This window comes from Sorex fumeus, unplaced genomic scaffold, assembly GCF_029834395.1.
Source record: "Sorex fumeus unplaced genomic scaffold, SorFum_2.1 ptg000044l, whole genome shotgun sequence".
NCBI lineage: Eukaryota > Metazoa > Chordata > Mammalia > Eulipotyphla > Soricidae > Sorex > Sorex fumeus.
In genome coordinates, this window is record NW_026606101.1 from 55,511,465 (window position 1) to 55,523,635 (window position 12,171).

Below are 12,171 nucleotides of genomic sequence, written 5' to 3' on the forward strand. Positions count from 1 at the left end.
TTAAGCACCACCAGGAATAACTCCTGAGTGCAGGGCCAGTAGTAACCCCTGTGCATCGCCAGGTGTGACCCAAAAAGCAAAAAAAGATAAAAAAGATTGTGGCAGATTCAGTGACTATTGAAGGCCTGAATTCTGGTTCATTGATGGTTATCTTCTGGCTATGTTCTCACACAGTGGAAGGAATGGTCTCTTTAATACAATAATTCCATTGACAAAGACTCTTTGCTCATGACTTTATCATGTCCCCAAATTCTAACTTCCTAATTCCATTTCCTTGAGGATTAGCATATCAAAATATAAATTTGCAGGGCAGGCAGAACAAACATTCAGATGATTACAAAGGAAATAAAAGATCAGAAGTGTTGTGCCAGATTTTACAATCCACTGATAGTCAATATCAGTGCCAGATATCAAAGTTAATTTGTCCAGGTATTTTAACCACTTTAACATATAACATTTTAAGAATGAAAAAAATATACCTTTGAAACTTATAGTCATCCTGACTTAGTCTATGAAATTATTCATTCATCTTTGTTAGAAATTTATTAAGCAATTACTATGTGCCTGGCACGGTAAGTATCATACTTATTTTGATTGATCAGTTTGGGGTCCACACCCAACTGTACTCAGGGCTTATTCCTGGCTCTGAATTCAGGAATCATTTCTGATGTTGTTCAGGGGAGCATAGGCAGTGCCCGAGATTGAACCATGTTGGATGTGTACAAATGCAAATTCTTGGCCTGTTGCAGTAACTCTTCAAGTCCACCCTTACTATGTTTACTTTAGAATAAGTATCTGCTGGGCATGCACACACAGATGCACCAGTAATACACAGATGAATAACGTGAGTCACAAAAGTCTTAAATCGACATTTGGTTTGGAACAGTTTTTTTTCATCTCAGTCCTGAATGTGATTGCTTCTGAGAAAAACACATCTTAAGTTTCCTAAATAGATAGAAATCAATTTTTACAATTCCTAACCTGAAAGACAGTATATTCTTTTTATGTAATCCCTTTTGTAATTACTCATCTTCATTTTCTCAGAGTTATAATTTTGATCTAATCTTATGTTTTATGTTTTTTTTTTAATCCTACATTCATAAGATTATACATTCTTCTAGGGGAAGAAGAAATCTTAGCTGTGCTCTGAGAATTTCTCAAATCCATCTGGTGATCCTCTTGATTATTGTCTAATAACAAAATGTAAGCACCTGGCCTTTTAGCACAAATATTAATTTGTAGGGTCAGAAAAAAGCCTTACAAATCATCCAAGTCACCTGCCTATTTTATTGATGGGCTTCTAAAGAAAGGGGTTTAAGTTACATCACAAACTGGTGGCAGATCTGTCTTTTGAATCCAGGTCTTCGAATAGTCATTCAAACTGTTATATCACTACCCACGAAGTGGTAGATTCTGATGATCTATAGACTCTGGTAACTCTGATCTATAGACTCTGCGTTGCCATTACTTTTCTCTCCAGAAGTGGAACCCACAGAATTTCTTGGTTACCCACGCCTGTAAATGGTTAATTTCTGAGCCCAGGGCCCTGGAAACTTCTGGGAGGGAGCCAGGTGAGCAAAGAGAGCAGATAAAGGCAGCACCTGCCAATGGGTTTGGAACAGCCTGGGGACATAGAGAGAATGTAAACACATTCTGCAAATCTTATTGTCTGACTCTGTGCCAGCGTCTTTTGGGTTCTTGTCATGGAAAATATTTTGTCTGAGGTCATTCAATGAGGAAAGGAGCATTGAATACCCACCAGGGTGCCAACTCAGTCCCCTCTTTTATCCAGATTAAATAAGCCAGGGACTAACATTTCATGGGTCCAGAAGGCCTGCCTTTCAACAATACAAGCTGTAAGGTAGGGGAAAAGAAGACACTAAGAAAATATATTGTGTTGCTCTGAACTGTTTTCTCCCCCTCCTAGCCCGCCCTCTTCCCCCACACAGCCTCCCTCTGTTTGCTCACCCATACTTACAAGCACACGCCCTGCGTTTAGAGTAAGAGTTAATGTCTGTGCTTCCTCATAAATCTCAGTTTGGTGCCTCGAGCTATGTTTTTGATTCTGTGATGGAGCTTTGAGATTTGAGATGAGTAGAAAGGAGGGGGAGCTGAGGACCGTAATAATGGAAGCTCCCATTTTTCTTCCTGGGAGCTTGGCACCCTCTTTTTAGTTCTTCTAACAAGTAACTCAATGCCTCAACACAGCATCTGTGAAGGCTATGGGGAAGGAGCAGAGAGAACCAAGAGAAAAAAGAAATTGGCTATGTTGTGCTATGTTAAAAGATTCTGGCTTCACACGGAAGAAGAATGCATGGCATGAGTAAATGAACCCAGACTGGTGACTGGCTGGCATACTTTTATAGTTCAGCTGAAAATGATTCCAAGGAGAAGACTCCTTGATAAATAATTTCTCGTCTTAAAGTCTGATTTTGGAAAGTTTGATTGTGGAAAGTTTTCCTTCCATTCAACTTGTTGCTCTTTTTTTGTGACTTAAACCATATGCAATTGTCATAAGTTTTTTCAGCTCTTGTAAGTTAGTTTCTTCTGTACAGACCTCATCTGTTCAACATGTCTTTGCTTTGCTGTTTTTTTTTTTTTAGGTGTAGAAATCAAAACTTCCATTGGATTGCTATGATGGCTTAAAGTAGTAATTGCTTAAGCCTTTCTCCCTGCCAACAACTATACTTGAGTAGAATTCTTAGTCTGAGTCACCTCGAAGAGCATGTAATTATCATTACTAAAGGAGGAACTCTGATCTTTGAAAATTCTGTTTCTCAGTTTATGTATCTATAAAATGAAGAATTGGAAACATGCCTTTAGGAGACTTTCCAACTCAATCTAGAATCCTAAAGTCTCTGACTATTATAAACTCACTTCTTCCAAGTCCTGATGAGACCTTATGGAACTCTTCCTATATTTTGGTGTCTTTCTGTAAGTCTTTAAAATTTATCAGAAAGTCAGGGTACATTGTCTATCTTTCTACCTCTACTGTGGGAAAGTAGATCAGATTTAGCTGATTTTCCTGAGATTAGAAAATGGAAACAAAACAATTTGAAATAGGTAAATATTTTCCTATTTCTACAAGGAGATATGTGGTCTTCTATCTCTTTCTGCTATAGTTATAGAGAGTATATTAGTAAAAAATATTCAGACATTTTCAGATCATGAACTTCTGATGTGGAGGACAATATATTACGAATTTTTCTCCTTGTGACAAACTACAGAAACTGTTCAAATTAAATAGTGGAATCAAAATTGTCAAAAGAAAAATTGGAAATGTTTTTGGAATAACTTCTGAATTGGCTAAAAAGGTTATTTTTTTTGTTGTTGTTAATTATGCTCAGGTGGCAGGATCTCTCCAGGGAGCACTTAAGGGGCCACCGAGTGTGAAGAATTGTAGGGTTGACTTAAGCTATCTCTGAATAGAAGTATTTTTGATGTATTCAAGTTTAAACAAGAAGGTACATGCATTGATGAAAAGCAGAAGATGAACATATTGGGACCTTGGGATTTAGAATCAGGTTAAAGGAGAGAAATCAGTAAGTGAGCACAGAAATAGAAGACCACAATATCTCGTCTGTGTTAAATATTGACTTATGTGGTTTTGTCTGTGTTGTGATCATTATGTTTCTCCTCTTCTCTTTTTTGAGGAGAGTTGGATTATTTGGGAGCCAGTCCTGCTGTTCTCAGGATCTGCACTCAGAGATCACTCCTGGTGGGCCTGGGGGACCATATGGTTTGCCAGGGACTGAGCCCAGCTTGATGACATGCTAGACAAGTGATCTACCTGCTGTACCATCTCTCCAGCACTTCACTTCTTTTGTTCTCATTTTATGAGTAATTCTCGGTGATATGATTGCTCTGATTATTATATTTTATACTTCCTATTAATGTAAATTTTTATCATTTTTTTATCAAATAATTTAAAATTACTTTAAGGGCTGTAATGTATGTCTAAGTTTATGTACATTCATATTCTCTAGCAGTATAGAATAAGCATTATGCTATATCCTAGGAACTCAATATTTTCTGCTTAAATAGTGCTTTGTTGTGTGTAAAACAATAACTCATCCATTATACTCTATTCCTCATGAAATGGCTGCTCCCTAAAGATTAGAATAAAACAAAACACTGTCCTCCCATCGTTCATCGATTTTGCTTGAGCGGGCCCAGTAACGTCTCCATTTTGAGATTTGAGAGTTGTTGTTACTGTGTTTGGCATATTGAATATGTCACGGGTAGCTTGCCAGGCTTTGCTGTGCAGGCAAGATACTCTGGGTAGCTTGCCTGGCTCTCCCAGAGGGGTGGAGAAATCGAACCCAGCTCTGACGGGCTGGCTGCGTGCAAGGCAAATGCCCTACTGCTGTGCTATCGCTCCTGATCGTGCCCGATCTCGTCTGTTCTCGGAAAGATTATAATAGTGGTGCGAAATGGCCAAAGATACAGAACCAGAGAAAGCCTACACTTAGTAGAATTTTAAAAAATAAAGCTACCAAGACTTGCTTGATATTTTGATATGGGCATTATATACCTAGGAATGTGTTTCACTTAGCTTAATCTGTCCAGAGCTCATTGAAAACACCCGGTATTATTACTTTGATGAAATAGCTAGTGGAACTTCCCCCATCAGTTCTATGCTTTTGGTGTGTTCATGTTCCTGCAATTTCATAATTGTTAATAACTTATTACACATGCAGACTTATTGAAGGACCGTCTCTTTTATCAGGGACTTATGGATTGTTCATTGCATATACCTCTGCCCCCTTCCCCCTGTCCATGTCCACCCACTGATTGTTGTATCTCTGGAGATACTCAAGAACTACCTGGGTTGTTCTGGTGGCCTTCATAACTGCTGGCCCAAGTAGCTCTGTAATGTGTGGCTGGAAATTGAACAGTCTGATTCCTTAGTCATTGATGAAAGTGGCCTCCAGCACCCTGACACTATTTGACACTTCCACTTATTCCTTCACCCGTACCCCCAAACTAATGGACAAATTTTTCTTTCTGACCTTTAGTTAGATCCTCTGCTAACTAACCAAATAACTATTTATTTTCAAACAAATAATAAGCAGACTACTTAGGTAAATTCTTATTATTTTTTTCTAGTAGAAATAGTATAGTGACAGAAATTAAGTTTAAATTCATTTTATAGCAGTTGCTTAGAACAATGAAAGTACTCCTGTGTGTGGTCTTAGGTGATCATAGATCTGTCACCCTTGTCTGTAGAGATGTTTAATAAATCTATTGTTCTTTCTGGTCCAATTTTCTTATAGTCCAAAATAAGGTATGGGGCTATAGCTTCCTAGCTCATCTTTCTGTGGTTTAGAATTGTGGTAATCATACTCCATGGAAGTTTATCTGTGATTTCTTTCATGTGTATGATATACTATAGTAGATGCAAACAGTTTCTTAAGACTAATGGAAAAATACATGGATAGACTTTGTAGCAGAAAATGTGTTACTTTCAGAAGGGGTCATTTCATGCCTCTGAATTAAAGAAGTCATAATTCAGATTCTTCTTATGAATAGTGTATTGTCTGGGTTGGGTCTATGTTAGCAGTATTATGATCATAGCTATCTACACCATTCACAAAGAGCTACTGAGATCATGGAATGTCACCACATGGAAACTCTGGAAAGAGCATATGGGGAGGAGCCAACAAGATAGCTCAAAAGGGTGGAGCACATGCCATGCATGCATGAGAACTCTAAATTCAATCCTTGGCAATACATGTTCCTTGTAGCACCATGTGGTGAAATCCAGATGGTTCTTGGGCACCACTGGGGAGGATCATTACCATAGAAGTGCACATGGGGAAACTGAGATTCAGAATTAGAAATGAGCTTTTCCATAGTCAAAACAGTTTTTAGCTCTAATGGCAAGCAAATTGACACACTGTTCATTGCGTTTTTTTCCTTTACTCACATTCATGGTAATGCCTTTCATATTTCATTTGTGGTATTCATCTAATAAAATATTTTTAGTTGTAAAGGCATCAATATTCTCTGAAATTGACCTAATGACATTGACAGGCAAGATAAATGCTCATAGCACTCTGATACTAAAGATTTGCTGAGAAGTAAATCACTTACCATTTAGCTTTTCCATTGGAGAGACTGTTTATTCTCAGTTTATCTTGCCAGCTATCACTTGGGGAGCTCAACAAAGAAAGTTGGATGAACTTGTATCTTTAAAACAATTCTACATCTCTGAGAAAGGTCATTGACATACTCACAGTGATTGGTTATTTAGAAAAAAGGTCCCTCTTGAATTTCATGTCTTAGCTTCATTTGGGATTTCTCTGAAGTACAAGAATATAAAGTGTACTTACAAAAGAAGCAATCTTGGCAGATTTTCATCCCTTTTGGATAAAGACAAAATTTCTCCCAGCACATAAATTGACATATGAAGCAGTAAATACTTCCATTGTGCAAGTTATTTTAGTGGACTCAAGCCAGAATGCTTCATTAACCAACATGCATAGAATATTCATTGAGCTTAGGGTTTATTACCAGGCCAAGGGGGACAAAAAAGACAAGAAAAGTACTGACTAATGATAAATGTCAGTATAACAACTGAGAAGGTATTGGGTCATAAAGGAAACTTTAGAGGTATATGCAATATTTATTTCTTTTTTTTACTCCCCCTTTATCTCTTTCTTTATGGGTAAAGGATTAACTATTTTTGAAAAAGCAGGATGGGTATCAACTTTCAGATATAATCATCAAAAATCTGAGATCTGGGTAACAGACTGTGCCAGGCTCTTTTCTTACTTTCCTTTTGTAAGAAGCTCCTCAGTGATCAACCAATTGGGAAGAGGGGTGTTACATGCATGCATATGAGATTGTGTTTATACACATCCTACATGGATAACCATTCAGAAACCACAATGGCATTCCCAAAGGAATCCTCCCTTAATACAGGAAGTGACAGCTTTGCGAGGATACTATGATTAAGTTCTTTTTTTTTTAATTCAAGATCCCTGAATTTAATTTCCAGAAGAAATGAGACCTCTGTGAAGTTCTTTGGGTTGGCTGTGTAGAATTACAGACAACTTAGTTTTAAAGCTTGTTGAATGCAAAGCACCCGAGCTTAGCTTAAACTCTAGGGATCTGTTTATATTCAGAGATGTCTAAGACCACAAGTCATGCATTCTGATGGGCACATACAGAAAAAAAATAAGTGAAGTCACAGAAACTAAAATTTTGTTATTCAATGATATCATTTACCTTGTCACAAACTCCTTCCTACAACTCCTAAACTTTCTTCTGCTCTGTGCTAGGTTTTACCAGATGACCAAATCAGGCTAAAACCAGGTAGAGGCTGTCTATGTACTATGGCCCGGATTATAAATTTAATAGGAAAGAAAAGGTATAATTTCCTTACAGGCTTTGACATGATTGTTGCTGCATTTTTACCAGGTGAAATGTACAGAAAAGAAAGAACTATGAGTTTTGAAAACTGCTGTGATAGGGCATTTCAAATGTGTCATTGTCCCTTTTAATGATCTATAAACCTTCTCATTTGGGTTGCTAGACTGTCTTCCAAGTTAGTCCTTGCTTGTGTTTACTACTTTGTAAACATTTTTGTTATTTTATCCTTGAAACTGTTTCTTTCTCCTTGATGTATCAGCTCCTGCTCTACTACCCTGACTCTTTTTCTCTAATCATCAAAATGTTAGCATGAGGTTTGTATCCAAATTTCTTGTCCTGGCCTCTGTCATGAGTATCAGTCATATTTACTACTAGATATCTCTATATATAATCTTCAGAAATACCTTGATTTTATAGTTATAGTTGGAACAAGTTTCACCCCTTTATTCTTTTCATCTAAATTCCATAAGATGATGCATGCAGTTTTATAGGTAAGATACAAGAACCAGCATCAATGAAAATGTTGAATGAAATTTTCCACCCTTTTCCTGTTGTTTTAATATAATAATAAATATGGTGAATCTTAAGTAAATTCTTTTCCTGCAGGAGACAAGGAGAAGGTCTTCGAATCTATTGGGGAAAACCAGAGCGTCAATCTCTATTGTCCCGCTGGAACCCATGGTCCACTGAAGTCCCTTATGCTACGTTCACTGAGCACCCTATGAAACACAACAGTGAAAAGTTCCATGAAATTTGCAAGGTAGGATACAAACTAGTATCACTTTTAGTTAGGCTAACTATTGATAAGGCTATCTAATTCTAAAGGACATACTGTTTAAAAAATAAAGGATGGGAAAAACGCTATGTGGAACATCAATATATGAAAATTTTTGTTGGTTTATAGAATATTTTTATAAAAAATTGAGTCGTGTTATATACAAACAAATGTTTTTCATATAAACCATACTATACTGCTTTCTCCTTGATAATTTATTTGTAAGGTAATATTGTGAAGTAGCCTGGCAAGCTACCCGCAGCATAATTGATATGCAAAAAATAGTAACAATAATGTGTCCCATTCCCCTGACCCTGAAGAGCCTCCAATATGGCAACATGCATGCACAAGCACACAGACATGATATTTTTACTTTTATTCAAAAAGTACTATATGAACATCAAGTCTCTTTTAAATGATGATTCCTTTTAATATGATGATTTGGGCAAAATTTAATTCTCTAGTCTACTAAATATATTCCATAATTCCATACCTATTTAAGTAGTGCTGAGACATTTGAAATAATCTAGAAGTAAAAAATTTGGGCCACTAAGTGCAACAAAACTTAAAAATTCTAAATTAGTTTATTACATGTTTTACATTGCAACCCTCCATGAAATGCTCTCATTCCACAGTAAGTCATATCAAGCATTTGTAGCAGAAAGAAGTCTTTATATTAGCATGGATATACCAAGGGCTTCAGGGAGACAGTGGGGGTGTACATCATACAACGCCACAGATTTCAACTAGATGATCATGGACTGCTAGAGTGATAGTATAGTAGGTATGGTGTTTGCCTTGTATGTAGCAGACCTGGATTGGATCCCTGGTACCCTATATGGTTCCTCAAGTCCACCAGCAGTGATCCCTGCGTGTAGAACCAGGAGTCCTGAGTACAACTGGGTGTGACCTTAAAATCAAAATCAAAACAAAATAAATAGGATATCATAGGCAACAGAATTCCTTATTTATAAAAATTCATGCTAATAATATTCATCCATTATTTGATACTTGTTTCTCCTATCTCATTTTAATTGCTTCCCAATTTCTTTCATTTTTTTCCATCTAAACTCTTTGTGGCATTTTATTCACTGTTACTGTCACTGTCCTCCCGTTGTTCATTGATTTTGCTCAAGCAGGCCCAGTAACATCTACATTGTGAGACTTGTTGTTACTGTGCTTGGCATAGCGAATATGTCACGGGTAGCTTGCCAGGCTTTGCTGTGTGGGCAAGATACTCTCGGTAGCTTGCCAGGCTCTCTGAGAGAGGCGGAGGAATGGAACTCGGGTTGGCCCAGTCGACTGAGTACAAGGCAAATGACCTACCCACTGTGCTATTTAAAACTTCTACTAACCAACTAAAAGAATTTAATTTTTCCCCAAAGTCCCCAGAAATAGCTCCAATCACTGGAAGTGATTTCCAGGTCCTTTACCAGTGCTAGTGAATTTCCTCCCCCAAATTATTTTTCCTGAAACAATTTCCTGTCTTTAAAGAAAGTCTGGCTTCTTTTACTATTAAAACAATATGCAATTTAAAATCAATAGTAATTGCTTTTTTACTTTAAGTCAAAATAAATACTAAGAGCTTTAGTTAACATATCCTATCTTCCTGGACCAAAGCTTCTCAATTTTCTCATATTTGGGTTTTAAATATTAATTTCCTGAGTTTTGTATGCTGCAGAAATTTGAGGGTGGGAGCACAGAGGAAGATCATGCTCCATGAAATACTACCAAATAACTTAATATCTCAATTATTTTTTTAGTCTACTATACACAAATAAAAATTAAATAATTTAAGAAGAAAGATTAAAAAATTAAAATTTAATGGAATGTTTATTGCCCAAACATTATGGAATATATTTAGTAGACTAGAGAATTAAATTTTGCCCAAATCATCATATTAAAAGGGATCATCAGTTAAAAGAGAGACTTGATGTTCATACAGTACCTTTTGAATGAAAATCAAAATATCAGGTGTGTGTGCTTGTGCATGCACGTGCATGTATGTCTGTACATGTATGGGCGTGAACATGATGAATAATTGGTTGGTTGAGTTTCTATCAATCAAACTACTTTGTGTGTTTGTTAACCGTGTTCCTTTCACAGCTTTTTCAGTTAAACCATTTCTCCAAAGTTTCTTTTTTCTTTTAATTCTTCCTGGCAGCAGTCTGGTGCTTCATTTGCCAAGCCATTTCTTATTCTAAGGCTACCCCAAGACTCAATACTCTAGGAAAACAACTGAACTCCATCTGGGATGTGAGATATGAGTATTCTGATCCAGTTCTTTGAGTCTTAGTTTCTCTCTTGTTGTTGCTTTTGATGTCACAATATTATTTGTTTTTAAAACATTTTCAGAGACTTTAATACCCAATTATATTGATGTAAAGGAATAAATAAGAAGAATAAATTCTAGGGATATAGTGTACCTTTTTATATAAATATCTTGGCATAATAAGATTTTAGAGGAATATTAACTAACTTTTGAATTTCACTTGTGAATAAAGGTAGAGAAAAAAAGGCTATGGGGAAAATACATAAACACATTTAATACCTGAAACACTTCAAAACACTTTGTAGATGTATTTTTGTGAAAGAGAGGGCATCTTATTAGAACTGTGAAACATATTAAAATTAATTTTAAATTATTACCAAATAAAGTAATAGCTTCTTATTTTTTTATTTATTTTTAAAAATTTGGAGGGGTTGGGCCACACCTGGTGGTTCCCTGGGTGACTCCTGCTCTGCATTCAGGAATTACTCCCATAGGTGCTCCAAGTAATATAAGGGATGCCAAAAATTGAATCCCGGTTCACCATGTGTAAGGCAAATTCCCTACCCATGGTACTATCACTCTGGTCCCACTTATTTTTCTAGTACAAATTTATCCTTTTTTTTAATGATCTCTTTATTCAACAAATATTTCCTGATACCTCCAGGCATTATGAATGCGATCATTGTTCAGTATACACACATAATGAGACAAGGTTCTTGCTTTTGAGGAAGACCATTGTTTAATAAGGTGGCAGAAAAAAAATGCAAAATTGGGGTTGGAGAGATAGTATAAAGGCTGAGATTCTAGCTTGGTTCTTGGTTCACTGAGCACTACCTCTATAGTTCTGAAAGCATTCTAAAGTTACCTGAGCTAGAGCAGTACCACATTGTGGTTCCTTGCATTGAACCATAATCTGCATGGTTGACTGAGAATCACAAGGTGAGTTCCCAGGACTCATGAGAACGGCTTGGGAGACCACTCTCCTCTGACCCCCAAAAAGCAAAAAGTTCGAATTATCTAGTTCTTGATAAATACAAAACTTTGGCTAAAATGAAGAGTGGAAGCATACAAAAAGTTCTTAGAGAATATTTTTGTTTAGCTAAAATTTGAAATATTTTAATGATTCCAATCACAATTATGAAGGTTGATATTAAAGTACAAAGCTAATGAGAAAAAATTCATATAGTTTGAAATATTTAGAATGTATAGGAATAGGGCACTGATAGGATCTTGTAGATGAAAGGGAAGCCAAACATGATGTGGTTTCTGGTTGGGGAGATGATGATTCCATTTATTTTAACAAAGCAAATTTAAATATTGATTTTGAGGTTCAGGCTAGGAATACTGAGTTTGAAACATCCATATAACATATAACATGGTATCGTGTTCATTGTCGGACAGAAATTTAGGTGTGAGTTCTAGCAGGAGCTGGATCATGGGAATGGTAGGTCAAGTCAATAAAGTAACTTAATAGATGCAATTGCTTTCAAATTTTAATTTATATTTAACTTTCCAGGCTGGAGCGATAGCACAGCAGATAGGGCGTTTGCTTTGCACGTGGCCAACCTGGGTTTGATTCCCCCCGTCCCTCTCAGTGAGCCTGGAAAGCTACTGAGAGTATCCTGCCCGCAATGTATTAGATATGCCAAAAACAGTAACAAGAAGTCTCACAATGGAGACATAACTGGTGCCCGCTCAAGCAAATTGATAAACAATGGGAGGACAGTGCTATTTAACTTTGCATGGT

The 12,171-nt window shown here is 36.6% G+C and overlaps 1 protein-coding gene across 1 annotated transcript in view; it reads left to right on the forward strand.

Annotated features, from left to right (window-relative positions):
- Positions 1 to 12,171, forward strand: part of TPRG1 (tumor protein p63 regulated 1) — a 144,322-nt gene that overhangs the window by 109,414 nt on the left and 22,737 nt on the right. The window contains exon 4 of the mRNA XM_056122072.1: positions 7,984 to 8,137. Coding sequence (XP_055978047.1) covers positions 7,984 to 8,137 — 154 coding nt within the window. The remainder of the gene's footprint in view (positions 1 to 7,983; positions 8,138 to 12,171) is intronic.